The sequence below is a fragment of the Cryptomeria japonica genome, chromosome 3, assembly GCF_030272615.1.
Source record: "Cryptomeria japonica chromosome 3, Sugi_1.0, whole genome shotgun sequence".
Lineage (NCBI taxonomy): Eukaryota > Viridiplantae > Streptophyta > Pinopsida > Cupressales > Cupressaceae > Cryptomeria > Cryptomeria japonica.
Window position 1 is genome coordinate 639,937,905 of NC_081407.1, and position 21,839 is coordinate 639,959,743.

Sequence of the window (21,839 nt, forward strand, 5' to 3'; positions counted from 1 at the left end):
ATTGCAATGAGGAGGCAAACATACTTCAAGAGCAACTACTACAATTTTCCGATCTTTAGGGTCCTACATTTAGCAAGCTAGAGGCTAGGATAGATAGAGCCATCATTGCACAAAAAAACCCCACTGGGTGGTGGAATTGTCATTGGAAGGGCACACCAAGGATGGAACAACTTGATATTCGTCTACTCTCACAAATTGCTACTTCCTTTGCTGCAGAGAGGAATTGGAGCACCTTTGGTTTCATCCACTCAATCAAGATGAACAAGCTTACATGTAAAGAAGCAGAAAAGCTAGTTGCAATTCATAGTGCCTTGAGACTTCAGGATCCAACAAACAACTGAGTATTGACAAACTCCAACAGCCCATGGGATGTTGATCCTAAAGATGTTAGGCAAAATGATGAGGAGGAAGTGTAGTCGAGATTGGTTGGGATTCCATTGGACGAACAACAACTTTAGCTAGAGAATGACCCAGAGTTTGTCTTTTAATATTGATAACCTAGATGTGGCATAGTTGTATTTTGAAGTTTGACTATTTGAGACTTGAATTTAAACTTTTAATTTTTTAACTTAAAAATTTCAATTGTTATGCTATCGTCATCATTGAAGTGCTATTATATTGTTTTCATGGTTGAATTTTAAAATTTATTGGTTTTATACTGCTGTCATGTTATTGTCATCATTGAACTACCGGTATATTGCTGTCATGATTAAATTTGAGTATCTCCCCTCTATCTCTACTGTTATACTGCTGTTACTGGCTGGATATTAAAACATTTTTAAAAAATTCATATATATATTCCCTCACCATCTCCAAAAAATTGCCCTCAAACTATCATCCCCTGTCGCCATCCCCAAAATGCCATGGAAAATAGGCTTTGGAGAATCCATGCCCATTTGAGATATGGATGAGAATACATTTTCCACACTAGTTTTGCATCTAAAGCTTTATTCTAAACAACCCAGTTCCTAAGCCCCACACCCCCAATTTCCTTGCGTTTACAAATCTCTTCCCGGGCAACCAACGAAAAAAATTTCCCTTCCAAGTTTCCTTGCCAAAAAAAGTTATCTTTTGATTTATTAAGGCCAAGAGCTTTATTTAGGCTAGATGGAAGAAAGATTGGGATAGCCAAAAGGATGGCTTTCAATGTTATTATCCTCATATCCCCATACAACCACCTTCCTTTCCAAGAAGAGATCTTTTTAGAGAATGCTCTAGAAGGGGATCCCACAATTTGGTGGGAGAATAGCTTTTCGATAGTGGAAAACCCAAATATTTGCTTGAGAAGGAAGCCCTCTTGAATTCCAATATCTTGAGAATTTCTACCTATTTACTCACATGATATAAAAGAAGACTTCAGATTTTGCAAGAATCACAGTTTGATGAGAGGCACCAAAGTATCCATCTAGGTCAATGCCTCACATCTTTTGGAAAGCCCATACAACATTGTCTCATTACCAAATTGTTGATGAGTAATTGGAGGGATGTTTTTAGTCACAACTCCTTTCCATGCCCCAATTCTTGAAGCATTATGAAACACTGTCCCTAAAGCATCTGCCATAAGAATGAAAATAAAAGGGAAGATATGATCCCAATATCTTAGACCACGAGAAGCACAAAAAAAGCTTTTGGGGATGCAATTGACAATAACTAAATATCTTGGGCTAGCTATCATATTGAAAATTCAATCTAACCATCGGCATTTAAATTTGAAAGCCTCTAAGACTTTAAGAATAAATATCCAATCCACCTTATCATAGGCCATATTTATGTCTAGCTTCACCATCACATGGCTCCTTTTAGAATACTAGATAGAATGAATGGCTTCTTGAGCAATTATAGTCCTGTTGTGACTTATTCACACATCACCCCATTGCAAACAGGGACCCCCTCTCTTGCTTTCCGCATCTTGTTAGTTTAGGGTTTTGGCAGCATGTCTAGCAATTTTGAGTTTTCAGTGTCCGAGTCTCGAGTTAGAAATGTGATCATGCCTAATTGCTATTAGGGTTTTGAAATTTTGTATAGGATCAAGTGTGTAAATGTCGTAGTGATCCTAACTTTGTCTAAGTCTGGACCTTTTGAGTCTAGACGTGTTTTAAACATTTAAGTCGGTGATATTTTTTGTGTCTAAGCATTAAAGGGTCCTTTAGGGGGTTCTTTTCTTGCTCCTAGGAGGATATTCAAGTTAGGTTTGCACTTTATCCTAATGGAATTCCTATAGTCTCGCTCAAATTTTGGTAAATTTGCCCAAATCCCGATGTGTTTTATTGAAAATTGGAAGTGTTCAGATGTTTTGAGTGGTTAAATTATTAAATTCTTGATGAAAATCCATGTTTTAAGGGTCTAAACGTCAAAATTCCTGATGGGAGGTGCTTTTCCCCCCACATTTTTTATGAACCATGATTATCCCCCACTCAAAATCTTGATGGGATATGAATTTCCACCAAAATTCCGATGGACCTTATCTTTCCCCCATTCAGATTCCTGATGGAGGGCGATTCTCCACCAAGGTAAAATTTGACTAAGTGTTGGGAAATCCTCATAATGACCCACGTTTTTCCCCTGGGAGTCCAGATGACTTTTATGCGGATGAAATTCATGTTCCTGATGATGATTGATTTTCCACCAGAGCTATTCATGATCAAATTTTGAGGATTTTTGTGCAGATAATGATTCGTGATGAAGGGCGAATTTCCACTAGTGCAAGTATTGATGAAATTTTGTTTGGACGATTATCCAGATAGGGGTCGATTTTCCCCAAGGTGATTTCTAAGACTTAAGTGATAAAAATAAGTTGGAATTTTGATTCCAGATGCATGGCGATAGTCCCTTGGAGACATTTTTGTGCAAGTATGATGAATTTTGATTGGGATTTTTATCCCAATAAGGGGCGATTTCCCCCAAGAACATATTTCGACATATTTTAATTAATTTTATTTGGAATTTTTAATCCAAATGTGGGGCAATTTTCCCCCAAGGAGTTTAAAATGAATTAAACTTTGAAAATTTTAATAAATCAGCCCCAAATTTAATTGTTTTTGCACTTGTTGATGATTATTTAAAAAATCAAAACAATTAATTAATGATTTGCAACGATCATATAATAATTAGATACTTCTAGAAGCAAGTTGATTTTCCCCAGGCACGTATAAAAAGCAAAGTTTTATCCCACATTGCTTGTATGGTGAAAACTCAAAGTGAAAACAAGAATAAAAAGCCCCAGCCAGCATTAAAATAATACTATACTTGCTGATGTGACTGAGTTTTGGTGGCTAAGTGGCTGATTTGGGCGAATTTTCCAGCTAGGCGATTTTTGTGAAGTGTCATTGTGACACCATTAGAGCTGAGGTGTGTTTTTGAAGATCATTTTCTACCCAATCAGACCTGGGCAACATTTTTGGGAGGCCATTGGAGCAGCTTGAAGGGTGTTTTTTCTTACTTGGGTGATTTTCCAAGGGTGGCGACATTTTCCTAGCTGGGCGATTTTGTTTTGGTGGATTTTTTCTCCATTTTTTGGAGTGATTCACTTGTGTTTGGGAGACACCATTGCTAAGTGTTGGCTGTGCTGTGTTCAGACCTGCAAATTCCTCCATGGCTAAAGGTGGTTTGACCTCCATTGTTGGCTGAAGCATCATTTTTCAGACTTTATTTTCACCACCCAGCTCGTTCTTACCTGAGGCGATTTTGTTGAAGACCATTTTGGAGGACATTTTGAAGCATTTTCAGAGGTTACTATCGCTGTTGCAGGTCTGAGAAACCATTGTTGTAGGCTGTCCTCAGACTTAACTCCATTTCTAGCCACCTTCCAAGTTGGGCGATTTCATTGGGAAGACATTTTTATGACATTTTGTAGTTATTTTCTGGGTTTATCATCATCATTTGAGGTGCTGGTAAGTCTGAAACTTTAATTTTCAGACTTGTCTTTAGACTAATTTTCTTTTACCAGCCCTCCATTCATGCCCAAAATTGATTGTTTTGACCTTGGGAAGATTGTTTTCATCAAATATTTGCATTCTAGGTGGCTGCAACATGGTTTAAATGACTGATTTTAAGAGTTGCAGGTTGTCTTTAGACTTATTGGCAGCCATTGGTGAGCTTGGAAAGGTGTCTTCAGACATTTTTTGAGTGAAAATCAGACTTTTCACACCTTTCCTAAGACATTTCCAGATTTGGTATACTCCTATGACCTAGATTTTCAACGAATTTTCTGAGTTTGCTAGTGTCTTCAGACTTAGTTAAGTCTAAAATTGATGATTTTTAGAGGTTTTATGAGGGTTTTGACCCTATTATTATCAATTTATGTTCTATTTTCAGAATTCGTTAGAAATGTAGATGAAATTCCTGATTTCCATCCCTACAAAGTATCTAAATAATCAGAAATCAGAACTTGTCTAAATTCTGAAAATAACTATCTAGATGAATTTTCCAAAGTTGTTGACTTCCAGCTTCATACGGGTACAATGTCGAAATTCGGAATTGGAGTTCGGAAGGAGCAATTGAAGATAGTTCAGGAGGGATTCTATCCGGAATCTAAATTGTCATCTAGATGGAAGGAGATCACAAATACGAACATGCACTTCCTAAATATGGGACAGATGCAGCAAAGAATGTTCGGAAAAAAGAACCAAATTCCCTCTCCTACCTATGCAAGCATCATGAAGAGTGGTATCTATCATGCCGCTTGATTTCCACAATCCATACAGTGCAACGAGTTGATCCTGGGGTGTGCAAGACATTACAATCCTCTCTCCAGAATGATCAAGACTCCCAAGGACATGACCATTGCCTGCCTTGCTGAGGACGCCATTGTCGAAGTGTTTGGAATTCCCCGCAGTGCAAACATGAAAGATAGGACGAAGCATAAAGCGAAGGCGGATGCATGCAAAACTATAGTTAACAAAGAGTGGATGATTGAGCCTAGACCTCATCATTCCAAGGCAGCCAAGACACTCATGTGCACAGATTTGAAGGAGGAATATAGTGACTTGGTACTCCTATTGAACCAAGTGATGGGGATGCCACAAGGTGCATTATATGATGGATGGATGTTTATTTTATCCAGGATTGTCTGAGCGGAACAATGATCAATTGGTCGAAAATCATCAGCGACAATTTGGATTTCTAGTTGGGAAATGTGGAGAGATCCAAGTCATTCGCCATGACTTCTTACCTTGTCTATATACTTGCAGGATTTGTCACATACAAAGTGAAAGGACTGATATGCAAAGGTGAAGTTGGGAATGGACAAGGGCAATACAGAAGTTATGAATGCTATCCACAATTGAGCATGTATAAAATTGAAGATTACAGGAAGGTGAATGATGCATTCACCATGTATATTACGAGGATGTTGCAAGGCGGAATCCACAGGAGGTTGTCCAAAGAGGCAACAGAATTAATTGAACAATATGGATCATGGTGCTTACAGTTTCCCACTTTCAAATACCTATGGATTCAGGGATTTCAGTCCGAACCATACAAGCTTCCTAGGTATCCTACAGACAAAATGATCATATTGGAAGTGGTGAGACAACTTCTGGAATTTGATTTCATCCAGAAGGAGAAGCATGGAACTGGGATGACTTTTCCTATTTCCATAGAAAACATTGGAAGTGTGCCAATCCGCTACTGCAGCTAGTACAGTGATTGAAGAGATTGCATTCTATTGCCTTGGGACATTCAAGAAAAGAGAGAGATTTGATCCGCACAAGAAGGTTGGAAGGATCAGAGGAGATAGATTCATACACAAGCAAGACATTGAAGATTATTGGGCCAACCTGATGGACAAGCAAGCAATGAAGAGAAGAATGTGGTCCAAAATGTCTGTGGATTTCATGAGAAAGTGTGAACTCTTTCTCATTCCGGATCGGGCATTGGATGATAAGGATCATACTCATCCACAATTTGAAACTGAAATGAAGAGGTCTATCCTATTGCCTAGTTGGTCTGAGCCAGAAGTGACAAATTTGAATGAATTGATGAGAGAAGTCATGAGTTTCTCCAGAGGATGGGTAGATGAGCAAATGAACAGATTAGTAGATATGGGTGTTATCTTCACATATGAGAAGACAAAACAGGAGGAATCTTCTTCCAAAGATGATCAGAGAACAATTAGTGATATAAGAATTCTTGCAAATGAAAAGAGTCAAACTCCAAAGCGAAGGAAGAATACACTAGGAGAAACTAGGGCTAAGTGGAAGAAGATTGAAGATGTAAAGAAGAAGAAGCAAAAGCCTAACATTCCTTTGTCTCCCCTCAATTTCTCATCAATCAAGGAAATTGGTATGCCCGAACAGGATGGAGAATTTCAACAATGTTCCAACACGGTGATTATACCAGATAATACTCGAGAGTTGCATGCCACAACCACATTTGCACCGACTAATGAAGATGATGAACAGCCAGGATCTCCCACTGTCCTTTTGGAGGTTAGCTTGGGAAAGAACGTGTATGATTTGACTAAGGATAATGATGATGATGACGATGTTATCACAGCATTGAAGGAACTTGATCGAGAGATGTGTCTTGATGACGGAATGGAGATGACTGCTATTCTCGATTGGCTAATGAAGAGCATGGAAAAAAGTAAGATGATAGAGGCACGGCCCATTGATGATATTGATGATTACCTAGCTAGGAGCAATCAGGAGAAAGAGCCTAGGAGGGTTGAGATACTTTCACACATAGCTAGAGATGAGACCGGAATGCGGATTGCACATGTGGTCGTCCCTATTGGTGATGTGACTGTGGATGCAGCTACTCCCATGGATTTCCAAATCACTTCAATTACCCTTGGACGAACTACAAAAGAGCAAGAGTTCCAAGAACTCAATGATACAGTTCAGGTGATCACTGTGAGGGTGGATAGGGATATTAAAGAAAAAGAGAAATATAGAGAAGAGAATATCAGACTTAGAGAGTATATTGCAGTGATGAGGCGCAAGAATCCCGCCTTTGTTTCCCCTATTGCAATTGATCATGGACTTCATACTGATTACGAGGCAGTGAGGGCTACACTCTCGAAATTGGGAAAATGGATTGAAGATGTGAAGAGACAAGCAGATGATTTCCTTACTCATCCAAGCATTTGATAGGACAACGGCGCTCATATTCAGGATACGGTATTTGGAGGGAGTATGGGGTGAGTTCCAACCTATTCAAGAGAAGACTAGTCCCTGCCTCAAAGTTTTGAAGAGGATTCCTATGTACACATTGATCAGGGAAGGTGTTATACATGATGGAGACAGATATGATTTCCATGGCTGGTATTGTTCATTGGCCATGAAGAAATCCACTTAGGAGCACGCGCGCAAGGATTGTGCAAAGATGGAAGAATCAATTCATGAGATACAGTCAAAGATCCTTACATCTATTGAAGAGTTATTGGGAGTATATGTCAGTGATGCTAGCGGTCTACACTTAGCAGAGTTGAGAGAAAAAATGAAGTTCATGTACTTCAATCAGTTGGATTCTTTGAAGAAGAATCAGATGGATGATTTGGTTTCCTTGTTGATCCATGTTTATAATTCGCAGAAGCTTATGCCAAATTGGGAGAACACTTTAGATGCTTGTTCCGATGCGTTGGATGTGATTGATGTGTAGCAGGATGTTTTGCCTAGCATTTCCATGGAGTTAGATTTTGTATTGGCTAGATTCTTGAAATATGTTGTGAGAGAAAGAGATGCAAGCTGGAATCTTCTAGAAGATTCCCTATTTGATGATTAGGCATTATCTCATTGGGCCATATGTTGGTGGCTCCATTTTTTATGTAAACCCTAATTAGAGCAACTTTAGGGTTGTGTTGGCATGATCTTGGCCCTTGATTCTAAATGAATCTTGGCCATCCATTTCATTTGACACTGTGTATATACCTGTTGATGTGTTTTTCATGCACATGCGAACACAGAATAAAATACCAAGGTATCTTATCCTCTCTTGACCAAAGTTTCCCGACTGTTGAAGATCTCGTCGAAGGATCAATCGGAGTAACTCCAAGGCTCTTGTATGTAGGGTCTCTACGTGTGGATAAGCTCTTCGTGGTATGATGTGATTTGCTGGAATCACAAGAGGACTTACATTTGACTGCCTAAGCGTTTGATTTGCTTTGGATATTGCTAGAACGTGAGATTTTACTAGTCCTATATTTTGAAAAAAAGGAAAAAGGAGGGGGGTTGAAACGGGATCTATTTCTAATACTAAGAATATAAGAGCAATGAATGACCTTTGATGAAATTCTAACTAAGTCTTGCTTTGACATCCCAGGACCATCTCCACAAGGTTAGTGCGATCTTCTAAGGAAAGCTTTATGATGTTCAGACCACCGCTACAGGCATGGACACCATCAAACTGATGCATATCAATGAAGAAGCGATAATTGAAGTTAAGCTTAAGCTGAATGATTCCAGTTGACTACACAAGGCAAGTCTGCAATCAACAAACTGCTAGTAGTATGGATATACAAATTTCACCATTGATCATACAGATTTCTTCCACTCATCTAATAACATGAAATCAAATTTGAGAAGTATAGAGACCATGCAAATTGTTGAATCAGCCCATAGAATTCACCATTTCTTCAATAATGAAGTTTACAAGTCCTTTACAACAACATCTTGGCAACAATCTTTGCCTTCTCTTTCTATTCTACTCTAACTATTTCCTACTCTCTGACTATTCACAACTATCTATTCTCTATTAACCAACCATTAACTATTAGCTAGCTATTAACCTTTACAAATGAGGAGCCAGGGCTTATATAGAGAAACCCTTTACAAATAGACGGCTCTGATTGATTTAGAATCAATGGCTAGGATTACAAGATAGAAATCCTGATTAGGGTTTGTTACAACAAACTTCCTCTAGCCAATGAGAAAATTACATTCCAAGAGTGAGGACCAATAGGAAGCAGGGGTAGGTGCCTCGAAGTTTGTGCCGCCTCCAGTAAATTAGGTATATTGAATCTGGTCATGCTGAGGTGGACCAATCCGACTGGAGGAGTGATGACTGGGATGCCACCTTGTCTGACACTTGTAACTTGGTTGATGTTGAATTTGATGACGCTGAGAAGCTAACTTTGATTAACTCTTCTGAAACTATCTGCTTCTTCAACGGACCCTTGCACTAACCTTATTTGATTCTCCTGTCTTTGACGTGATGGATGTATGGTGTACCTTTCCTTGAAATGCTGGCAACGCCTTTCATTGTCATCTTGTGGTTCCTTAGTGTGGCTAAGTGAAGGTTCTGGAGGCAGCTAGCAATTCCTTGAACACCTTGAGTCTTCCCTTTTGCTTGTGGAACGTCCTTGACGACGATGGACTGGAAGTGGTCGTCCTTGATGATGTTGGACTAGTTTTCTCCATCTGCAAAATAAACCAAAAGGTGATTAAGTACATATGACATATTCATTTCAACAAAGCATTTTCACCTTAAATCATCAACAAGAAGACTTTAAATAAAGTTCATTCAAAATCCTTCCCAGGGACAGGTCCTATAAGAATTTCGCCCTGGACCCTTTGCAAGGGTCAGGAGCGAATTTTGCAAAATACATGTCCAAGGATGCTCTCATTCTCAACCAACACCAAGCTTGATGTAAATTTGGGGCAAAATAGAGCTTTTAAGAATTTCGCTCTGGACCCTTTGGAAGGGTCGGGAGCGAAATTTGCATTTTAGGACAAAATCTATCATGTCTCTACTCCAAAATGCCTTCCAAGGCAAGCATACACTAGTCTTCTCTCCTCTAAAGCCTAGGAATTCACAACATGACCTTGATCATGAGCAAATTAGGTGAAATTGAGGATTTCGCCCTGGACCCTTTGGAAGGGTCGGGAGCGAAAATCTTGTTTTGAGCTTATTTCCTCATTCTTTGAACCTCAATCAGCTTCAAAAGGCAAGGACACACCTTCTCACTTCCATCCATGCCATAAAAACCAAAAACTTGACTTGATTTGCAAGGAAAATAGGTGTTTTTAGGAATTTCACTCTGGACCCTCTGGAAGGGTCAGGAGCGAAATTCATGATTTGGCTCAATTCCTTCAAATTTGAAAATCACTAGCAACTTGAAGTCACACCTAAGGACTTCTCTCATCACAATTCACCTTAGTTTGCACTAGGCTTGGCCTAAAATTGAGAAAAAGGGTGGTTCTAGTGAAATTTCGCCCTGGACCCTTTGGAAGGGTCAGGAGCGAATTTCCATTTCTAGGACAAAATCTCCACCTTTCATCTCTTTCAAACATTCCCAAAGGAAAAAACAAGTCCATTCTTCCTTTCAACATGCCTTGGATATTAAAATTTGATCAATCAAGGAAGAAAATGAGGGCTAGGTAGATTTTCGCTTTGGACCCTTTGGAAGGATCAGGAGCGAAAATCATGTTCTAGGCTTGATTGTTCATCTTTTCAATCCCAATCTTGATTGCAAGGCAAAAATCCATCACTCTTCACCTAAGGAACAAGGTTTGAAGCCCAAGCATGGAAGCAAATGAGGTTAATAAAGAATTTCGCTCTGGACCCTTTGGAAGGGTTAGGAGCGAAATTCATGATTTAGGCAAAATCTTCATCTTTCAAAGCGTCCAACTACCTCTCAAGGCGAGAACATACCAATTCACCCTCCAACATGCCAACGGAAGGGTCTAGAGCGAAATTCATGATTTAGGCATAATCTTCATCTTTCAAAGCGTCCAACTACCTCTCAAGGCAAGAACATACCAATTCACCCTCCAACATGCCAACGCCTAGCCAAAACAAGGAAGAAAATAAGAGCTATAAGGATTTTCGCTCTGGACCCTTTGGAAGGGTCAGGAGCGAAAATCATGTTTTGAACTTGATTCTTGATTCTTCCAACTCCAATCCTCTTTGGGAGGCAAACATAGACCATTCTTCTTGCATCTCCACCAAGGTCCTAATCTTGTCTAAGGGGAAAATGAGTGTTTTCAAGAATTTCGCTCTGGACCCTTTGGAAGGGTCAGGAGCGAAATTCACCTTTTAGGCTAAAATCCTTCATCTCTCCCAACTCTAATCACCCCCTAAGGCAAGAACATTTCAAAACACCTCCAAACATGCCTTAAAAACTAGGAAATTGGTTTGGACAAAGAAGAAATTGAGGTGTATAAGGATTTTCGCTCTGGACCCTTTGGAAGGGTCAGGAACGAAAATCTTGATTTATCCAATTCTCTCAAACTTGATCAATTTCAAGGTCCTTTCAAACTCTATTCATCATTTTAGGCAAGATAAAGGTCAAATGGAAGATTTCGCTCTGGACCCTTTGGAAGGGTCAGGAGCGAAATTTCCATTCTAGGTTGATTTTCACCATTTTGTGGTCTTAAACCTTCTCTCCAAGGCAAACATGTGTCCAAGGCCTCCAAACCATGTCTCAAAATCCAAAACTTGGCCATATGAAAGAGCAAAATAGAGGAAAAGGTGAGTTTCGCTCTGGACCCTTTGGAAGGGTCAGGAGCGAAATTCATGCTTTAGACAAAATCCACACTTTCAAACACTTCAAATCACTTCCTAAGACAAGAATATGTCAATTTGCCCTTACCATGCCCAAGGAATCAAGGTTTCCAATGCAAACAAGGAGAAAAAAAGGTGTCTAGGGAGAATTTTGCTCTGGACCCTTTGGAAGGGTCAAGAGCGAAATTAACATTTAGGCTCAAATCTTGATTTCATTTCTCACATTTCTTCATCCAAACAAGTGATTTGCCCTCAATAATGCCTGGGAATGAGTTAGTTCTAAGTTTGGGTCAAACTAGAATGTCTTATGGAGAATTTCGCTCTAGACCCTCTGGAAGGGTCAGGAGCGAAATTCGCTTTGGATCCTTTGGAAGGGTCGGGAGGGAAATTCGCTTTGGATCCTTTGGAAGGGTCAAGAGCGAAATTTGACATTTTGGTCTCTCCATCAGGATTCATGTATGGAATATAACATTAGATATAAGGAAATGTCACTTATACTTTAAGTTATATTCCATATATACTGTCAGGATGTTTGAGAGTGGTTTCTGACCTCCAGGAGTTATAATGCAAAATCTAATTTTTGGAGGATTCTTCAGTTTTCCAGACTTAGTCAAATTTCAGGATCAGGATGACATTCCAGACTTAGCCAAATTTCAGGACATTTGAAGATCAGGATGACATTCCAGACTTCATCACTCACCAACTCGACTTAACTCAGACCTTCAAAGATGATATTCACTCACCAAGCAAGACACAATTAGCAACAAGAGCAAAACTAGGCCCTAAGGAAGACTCTCAAAGAAACCTTAATTCTGGGGCCATGTGGACTCGCCCTGGCTCAAGCAAAGCCTGCCATCCTAGTGATCCCCCTGGCAACACTCAAAATGCAAAGGTTAACAGACAAAACCCTAAAAACCTAGAAAGCAAAACCCAGAAAGCAAAAAAGTAGGGGTCCCCATTTGCAATGGGGCGATGTGTGAATATGTCACAACAATACCCCACTGCCTCTCATTTGTAAGAGAGATATTTTTGAGAATTGTCAGTATATGCTGCAGATTTGAATACAAATCATTGTTCGATTTGATGGTGATTTTTGTTTTAAGTGTTGTGTGCATTTGTGGTTCTCATTGCCTCCAAGTTAGATTAGAAATTTAGATTAGAATTTGCTTTCAAGTATTGTTAGATTGAATGAAGGAATTTGTTGAATGCATTTGTGTGGAATCCACCTAATCCATACCACTAGCCTCTTGCTGATAGTAAGTGTGCTTTGCATGGTTAACTGGAATTTTATGCGCACTTAACTTCAATTGTTATACGTCCATTGTTATGCATTAACTTGAATGGTATCAATGTTTGATGGTAATGATTTGAACATCTTTGGGATATACCTTAGATGATTGCACTAAGCTTGTGTCAAGTTGTTCAATTTGATGATGAGACCTCGCCTAGTAGGATTCTAGTGAATTGTTCACCCTTTTCTTGCATTCTAGGTTTTAGAATAGAATTCCTAAACCCTATTCCTTTTGCCTTTTTTAAAAAAAATCTTTGTCACATTAGATCAAGAGTTGAATTGCAAAATCCTAAGTCACCAGCATTCCTATTCCAAATCCAATTCATGAAAAACCTCCATATTGAACAATTACATAAGTCCCCAAGTGAAAACGGCAATTCACATCAACCATTGAGTTACCCACATGACAATACCTGACTGTAGAAACCTTGGAATCATCGTATGAACTTCTAGTGATCTTAGCATATAAGGTGATTTTGTTCAAGAGAGGGTAAAATACTTTGGTATTGTATTTTGTGTTCGTATGTGCGTAAAATACACATCAACAAGTCCCACACAGGATGGAGCGCCCAAGAAAAAACCCACTCTGCTCTTCAACTATTATCTTAGGCAATATAAGTTTCAGCCTCTTGGCAATAGCCCAAAAAAGTTTTAAAAATTTTGTTTTCCATAAGGAAATTGGCTTTGTAATCTTCAAATGATAATATCTGGTCTTTCTTGGGAATGAGAACTATGAAGGTGTTATTCAAATCCTTCAACAGTGTGCCTTTCTTCCTGGATTCCTCAACAACTTCAAAAACCAACTTCCCAAGAAAATTTTCGATATTAATGAAAAAACTTGATGGATAGCCATTCGGACCAAGAGCTTTGTTTGGATGTAATTGCATCACAGCCTCCTTTATTTCTTGTTCTGTGAATGCCTCCATCAACAGATCATTGTATGGTTAACCAATTTTCAAATGTGCTAAACAATGAGTTGTTGATTAGGTAAATTAGAGCCCTCCCAGTTATTAAGAGGCATTTGGAAATATTCAATAGCCTCCACTTTAAATTTAATCTTCTTCTTCCAAAAATGAGCCATCCTAACCTTATCCTAAAATGTGACTCTAAATCCTTCTAACCTTTGTAGAGTTATGGAAAAACTTGGAGTTCTTGTCCCCCTCCCACAATCAAACCTCCGTCCAAAACATCTCCTCCCTAAAAAAAATTTTGAGCACTATTTCATCCACTCTTTCTTAGCCAAAACCCTATTTTGATCCATTCCAAGGGCAAAAACAGCTTTGTTCAAATTGTCTATCTTTTTTTCTACCAACGCCTTCTCAAAGATGTTCTTAAATTGTTATATACTCCATACTTTTTGGTTTTCTTTTACCAGATTCAATTTTGAAATCAATGTAAACATTTTAGAGCCTTTTTGAATGTACAACCCCCACCATTTCTCTATGTTAGGGAGGAAATTAGGAGGTCTCTCATCCACATATTCTCAAATTTGAAAGGGCTTCTTTCAAATTTTTGCTCATCCACAATACTAAACTAGATGGGAAAGTCATCTAACCTAGAGAAAGAAACAATCTTGCATTCACATCTTTTAGGAAGGACCCCCCAATCCCCACAGCAAAGGAAACAGTTTAACCTCTCTGATATGTTGTTAAAACCATGCCTTTGATTGGTCCAGGTGTACCTCACATTCTATGAAGGGATATTAAAAAGACTTTCTAAAAACAAAATCAAAGAAGTTGATTTGTGATTGACTTCTTTTCTTTATTCTCCTGAGCTTATCACCGTCGAAAAGGATTGCATTGAAATCACTCCCCACTGCCCCCACCCCCAAGAATGGAGGAGTTGGGGAAGGAGGATATAATTTATCCAATTCTTGCCATACTTGTTTCTTCATAGTGCACACAAAAGGGCCATATATTATTAATTAAAAAGAACTAAAATTAAGAGGCCAGACAAGATGCCTTAAATACCTGTCAATGTTTCAAGCAACTAACCAAATCCATTGAGACGATAGAGGGATGCCAAATTGTAGTTAGAAATCCTGAGACACCCTTCAATTGACAAAAAACTTCATCCCAATTTTTGAGCTTCATCTTCATTATCTCTTCTTCCTTACTATTCAATTTTGTTTGCTCGATCAAAAATATATTGACATTGGATATCTCCATAAGGCACTTGACTAAGTGATTTTTGTTAGGGGTGTTGAGGCCCCTTTGGATCCTCAACTTACTGTTGATGATGATAAGGAAGAGGCATGGAAGTTTTGGGACGGCCATGGAGACACAATTGAAAGGCATGGGACTGATTCTGATTTCTACATGCAACAAACAGCTGTTCATCATCTTTGCTTGCTCATGATTGGAAAAGTCAATTCTTGGTAACCGCTGAAAACAAAGTGCAAGATTTATCTAGATTGGATGGCACAAATAGGCATGTGGAGAATTTAATTCAAAACGCATCAAGAGGCCATAGTGAGCAAATTATTTCCCTTGTTGATCTACATAAGGCTAAAAGCACTATGGAGGAAGTGAAGTCAGCCTATTTACACATGATTCATGACAGAGATATGGCTACCAAGATTGCAAATGAAGCTTTGAATTTGTACAAGGAAACAAAGGCTAAGGTAGATGAGCTAACTTTTGGGCTTGGTGCAACTAAGGACTCCTTGAAGAGTGTTCAAATGTCTCTTCTAGAGGCAGAAATCCAAGTTTGGTTGATAAACAATACAAGGAACAAAAAAATATGGAACAATAGAACTCAAGCAGGCGATTGAAGAGCTTGGTTGCATTCAAGAAAAGTATGATCTTACCCATTTGCCCCAAGAAATCAGAAAAAGAGAGTCTGGATCAACAGGAGGATTCGTTTGAGTTTAGAGTTAAAGATAATCTTTTGTCTGAGGTGGATGCTAATGTGACTTATGACAATCCACTCCTCGAGTGGAAGATGGAGCTCTTTCATATTCCAGTGATGAGATTGGAATTGGTCACAAGATTTGGAACTCAGTGCAGTTTCAGCAGTGAGGTGCTATTTTAGGATGGGAATTGTGGGCAAATTTTCAAAGATGTTATCGCTGTCCACTTTCCAATCAGCTTACACAGGATTTTTGTTCCTGCCACGCACATGGATTGGTTGGCCTTTTCAGACCAGCGGTTGAGTACTCTATGCTTGAGGATGATTGGTAGAGATGATCTAGTCATAAGAGATGCCTGTTGAGCAATTCCCATGTTTACATTCCCTATGTTTATTGAGGGATTACATGATTACCACTGCCCTTGCTTTCCACATTAATTCTGGTGACTTCAATCTTTGGGCAGATGGATCTTGAGCTCTTGCAGGCTTTAGTGCAGTCAGTTGTGGGAGATCTTCCGGTTATAGTTCAGTTATTTTTCACCCCTACTTGGGTGAGTGATGATTGATTACTGCAGTCGTTTCATGCATATCTTGTTTCATGCATATCTCCAAATGATGTTATGATGATTGTAGTGTGTTGGATGTGTTGGCATGTTCGGGGTTCCCCCTTTGACACTAGGAGATTAAGTGTCGAGGATATGTTCTCAATTGACGACCATAGAGACACCACTTACTTAGCTTATTTCAGAGTTGGTTATGCTCACATCTATATCAATCCCTAGACAATGATTGATCAGTTTCATTTTAGGGACAACTTGAGGGCATATGTTGAGTATCATTTTTTATGGTCAAGCAGATTTTTTTCCCAACGCCCAGGATCAAGTCTAGCAGTGGGATTGCAGCTATGGACTTCACTGAGATGCCTTGACAGGATATGTTTCTTCATATGGATTTCAACCCTTTTGGGTATTTCAAATTGGGATTTGGTAATGATTACTCTTCGGGGTTCCATGACAAGAGAGTGTAGTCCAGGCATGATGGTTTTACAGCAGAGTTACCCGGGGACGCGTCCCCGACCTGAAAACCCCCGTCCCCGTCTCGGGGACGTTTCGGGGACTTGGGGACGGCCAGGGGACGTTTCCCCCCGTCCCCAAATTGCCCTATATTTTTAGGGGACGTCCCCGAAATGGGGGGACGCCTGCCCTAGCCTTGGGGGACGTCCGTACGTCCCGGGGACGGCTGGGGACGGCTGGGACGTCCCCAATCCGTCCCGGGGACGGCTAGACGTCCCCCTTATCTAAGGCCATTAATAAATATTAAAAAACTAAAAAAAGTTGTATTTTCAAATTTTTTAAAATTTTTTCTAATATAGGCCCCTTATTAATTCAAATTGTTAGTAAAAATAAAAAAATTAAAAGATAACATTAATTTAATTCATAATTTTGACAATGAAACTATATGGCAGCAGTGTAGCCTTTGGGTATTTTGACACAGAGATTAGAAAATCGCCCAAAAATCGCCAAACTCGGCGAGTTAATAGAAAAATAACACCCAACACCTTTATGAAAGAATAAGTTTTTTTGGCCTTGCCGGGCGCTGCCCCTCGACCCCGCCCTGTATCGCGACAGGGAGCGCGCAAGGGGCGCTGCCCCTTGACCCCGCAAGGGGCGATGCCCCTTGACCCCACCTTGGGGGCACTGCCCCCAAACCCCCGTTGAAAAATATGGGGGGAAACCGCGTCGATAGAAGTAGGGAAAATTTAACCTCTTTGTTTTGACATTTTGTATGTTATTTCTTTAATATCTATTATGATATGCATATTGACAATGTGAATGAATTGAAATTCTGATTTATGAATGCATAATTGCATATTGTCTATTGAGTATTAACAATGTTGTATGTTCAGAATTTACATTCTAAAATGTCTTCAACTTTTCATAGTATCATACACATGCCATTTCCATGTTTTATTGTTTTCATATGAATATAATGTATGTATGCATGCTTTATCCATGTTTTCATATGAACATTTAGAATTTTGAAATTTTCCTATATATTTTAAATATTTCCTATATTTTAATAGCCGTCCCCTTTGCCGTCCCCCGCCGTCCCCAAATTTGGCAAAAAAATTTGCCGTCCCCTGCCGTCCCTGTCCCGGAAACTCGGGGTAACTTTGTTTTACAGTTATGATGAGAGTGGTGCAACATCAGTATGGTGGCTCTTTTCTGAGACTGACTTGGAATCCTAGGAGCACATTGGTTTGCAGTTCAGCAACTGTAGGAATGAGATTCAATGTTGACTTTCTATAGTTTACTCCTATCATGCATCAATTTGGTTCTTTCGAAAAGCAATTCTCAGAGAGGTTGACCGAGGTTATGCACTATTTGAACAATGCTCTAAGAGGATGGTGCTACAAAACTCCTAGGTTGACTTGGGACCTTGGGATCATTTTTGGTTTCCGTCTAGTTTAGTATGTTGATTTTGGGGTTATGTTGGCATTGCTTGAGGACAAGCAATTTTTGGGAAGGGAGGACTCTAATGTCCCCTTTTTCATGTTCTCTTTCTTTGCAATTGGTGATGACTCTCTAGGTTTGTGCCATCCTGATTAGAGGAGTAATTTGATGTTACCTGTGAAATTAGATGATCTAGTGGAATTGTATGACACTTTCAGATATTATTTCCGGCTTCTGGTTTGGTCTACAAGATTCTTGGAGGGAGCGTCTATTTTTAGTACATCACCTAGTCAAGTCCATTTCTCATCTTTCATCATCAGGATCACTCCTACACAATCAATTTTCGATTCCAATGCATTTCAACCATTATCACTACTTGGATGTAATTTAGAGCTATATTTAATTAATTTCATTAAGGTTGCCATTTTTATTAAAATAATTTATTGAGCACCTCAATATTATAGCTCATTGGAAAGAGAACAAAAAAATTTAAATGATGAGACGTTTTATAGTGACTTTCAGAATCATTTTTTGGAGTTAAAAGGCTTAATTAATTAATAAAGTGACTTTTAAAAGGAGTTTATAGAAAGTTTAATAAAATAAAAAATCTTATAAAAAGGAGGGATTGAGAGCTCACTTGTTATGTTGAAAATTATTATTTCTCTATTTAAAAACCTTTGCGGTTCTGGAGATAGAACTTGGTTCTTCTCAACCTATAGAGGATGAAAACCCTATTGGAAAGATCAATTTTGGTGGTCAATGGTTCCCCCCTAGCTGGTAGTAGGAGAAATCATTCAGGTTTCTCACATTTGCATTTCAACGATTGGTTTTGAAATTTGTGAAGCCTTCATTGAAGACAAATTTCAGCATTTGAAGATTTAGAATAGGGTTTTGCCAGAAAAAGTTGAGGATGCCAGGTATTGAGGATTGAATGTTTTATTGGGCCTTGGCTTTCTAGAGTATTAATGCATTTGGAACCTCCGTTTGGGTCAATGACCATCACAATGCTGGATGTGGGAGTTTAGCTCCAGGTTATTGGGAGTTTCAGCATTAAAAGATGGTGATACGAAGGCGTTGGGGATTTCTTTCTTGCTGAGCTATATAATATATTCCTGGGCATGGGTTTTATCCAGTTTGAGAGGCATTGTGAAGTTGCTGAGAGCTGCATTGGTTTATTAAGGCGGGATGTGGACTTCCTTAAGTTCCATACCTTCCATCTTTGGGTGTTTGAAGCTTAGCATGGGTGTTTTCCTTTTGGATCAGCAACTTCACTACTGGGAGGAAGAAATTTATATTTCACTCTGATATTCAGTGGCGAATACCTGCAGCAGGGATGTGAGGCGTGATAAAGCCAGTGCAAGACCTTGGAGTTTGATGGATACTCAATGTTGTTTGTGTAAGTCCAAGTAAAAGTGGGACGCATGAATTTATCGACTGGGACGTGGTCATTTCACTGTCAAAGTGCATAGTATTTCTGCTGCATTTCCAGGTCAGGAGTTTGCAGGGATTTATATTAATCATCTGCATACAGTGTTGCAGATTGGTCAATATTTATATTAAACTCAGATTTGTGAAATTCTCTGTCAAAATTATTTCTGCGAATCTGTCCTGTAATAGCTGTTCATTTATTAAAATTTAGTGCTATTCAGTGTGCAAATTTCCCTGTTTAGTTGATTAAGATTAAATGCAAATATGTTGGCAGACAAACATTGATACATAAATCCTCTAAATTGATATCTCAGAAGCTACAACAGAAGTTATTCTGAACTGAAAAGAATTTTTGGTTAAACATTCCAAATATCAATAAACAATGCAAGCAGCAAACATACCTCAGAAGATATATGTGAATTGTTTGTCAAAATACCTGTCCTCTTAATTATGGAGAAAGATCAGAAACTACAGCAGTAAACCTTGGTCTTTTTTCAAATGCATGCAAAGTGTTGGACATAATGATCAGTGGAAAGAGTTAGAAAAAGTTGTGTAAAAGTCCACAGGGGAGCTTAAATGCTTTTGCTCCAAACAGTGTGTTCAAATTCTTCCAAATTTCCTTAAAGAGGTTTTGTCAGATCTATATGATGTAACTTAGAATCAGAGAGGGCAAGACCAATAATGGCTTTGGATTTATCATCTTTGCTTTGCCATTCTAATACTTTACTCACATTTATAGGCAATTTTTCATTTCCATTTACCCTCAGTCACATCTAGATTTTTACTTTCCAGGTGTGAAAAATGAAGCCAAAATATTTATCTAATAGAATTTTTATTTCCGAAGAACATAGAAGCCCAATAATGGTTCTAAAAATTTTCAAACCCTAATATCTTCCATAAACTGTCCTAGTTACTGAGCAAATCTTCCACAAACTCTAGCAGATACTTCCAACAAATGCCTTGAAATTCGTGCCCTATTTGAAACCCTAGTCATGAATTCACCAATAGAAAAACCTACTGCAAGCCCTAGCCATGGGCTCCACCCTAGTTGCTCAAAAATACCTATGTTTTTATGAAAAAAAATTCAACTTAAAAAACTTTATTTTGTCATCAATTTTCAAAAAGAACCCTTTAGTTTCTTTTTCCCCCCAAACAACCACCGCCAAAATAACCAAGGCGCAGCATGATGTTAAAAATAACTTGAGTTACAATTTCTATTTAAAATCCCTTCGCTCATTTGCCAGCAAATCCAACCTACGATTTTTATTAGAAAAATGTTGGCACAATTTCTTGCTCCAAACATGGTCACCAATTCTCATAGAGAAAATGGCACAATTTTTAAAGAACCTACCATGATTTTGTGCCGAAACATGACAAGACAGTTCAAAAGAATCCATGATTATTTCAAAGGTGAGGCCCCAAAAGAAACCCCAGCTAATTTATCTGAAAAAACATAATGTATTTTTTAGCTTGTGTTGGCACAATTTCTTGCTCCAAAATTGGTCACCAATTCTCATAGAGAAAATGGCACAATTTTTAAAGAACCTACCATGATTTTGGGCCAAAACATGACAAGACAGTTCAAAAACCCTCACAGCCTATCGTAATTTTTTCTAAGAATCTATGATTATTTCAAAGATGAGGGCCCCAAAAGAAACCCAACTAATTTATCTGGAAAAAGCATGATGTATTTTTTAGCTTGGTCTTTGAAAATATTATAATTTTTTATGGACGCACTGCTTACTTCATATTTGTGCTAATTTATGTACATATCTGTTTTCATTCCTCTGTAGATGTAAGTCTATGACCTGTACAAACACAAGCAAAAAAAACACTGTTTTCTTTGTTATTCCTACATCACAGTTTTGTTGTCATTCATGAAAACACATGCAAACTAAATTAATCATGTATAATCATATAGCTAGACATCCAAAAAATGGATATAAGGCTGCATCCAGAGAGCATGCTAATAAAACAATAATCAATTGATGCAGATAACAATCTTCTAGTCTGATAAATGAAGATTAATATTTGGAACACAATACTTCACAAATTAAAAACTATCCTAAATGTTCAAATAAAAAACTAAAAAACTATCCTTTTTCTTACCATACCATTGAATCATTAGAAAGATACGCGTTCCTTTGGGAATCGTCTCTCAATTGCCCCTATTCTTTTTGGAGGCCAGATAACATGAGTAACCCTACCCATCATTAGCCCTAGGGGAATCTGCAAAAATAGCACATATAGAATTACATTTACGAAAAGTAATACAATTTAGGAAAAGTTAAATATGATCACGATTCTCATTTTAAAAGGAAACAATGAAAGGATGCAGTGTTTATCATCAAGACTAAATAATTGAGAAATAT

General features: G+C 38.5%; 1 protein-coding gene across 2 annotated transcripts in view; it reads right to left on the reverse strand.

The window, feature by feature from the left end:
- Positions 1 to 21,839, reverse strand: part of LOC131050168 (uncharacterized) — a 63,300-nt gene that overhangs the window by 13,924 nt on the left and 27,537 nt on the right. The window contains exon 4 of one of the 2 annotated variants that reach the window (XM_057984355.2): positions 21,582 to 21,696. In XM_057984355.2, coding sequence (XP_057840338.1) covers positions 21,592 to 21,696 — 105 coding nt within the window. In that variant the 3' untranslated portion in view covers positions 21,582 to 21,591. Of the gene's footprint in view, positions 1 to 21,576; positions 21,697 to 21,839 lie in introns of both variants that reach the window. The other variant, XM_057984364.2, reaches the window with a different exon arrangement.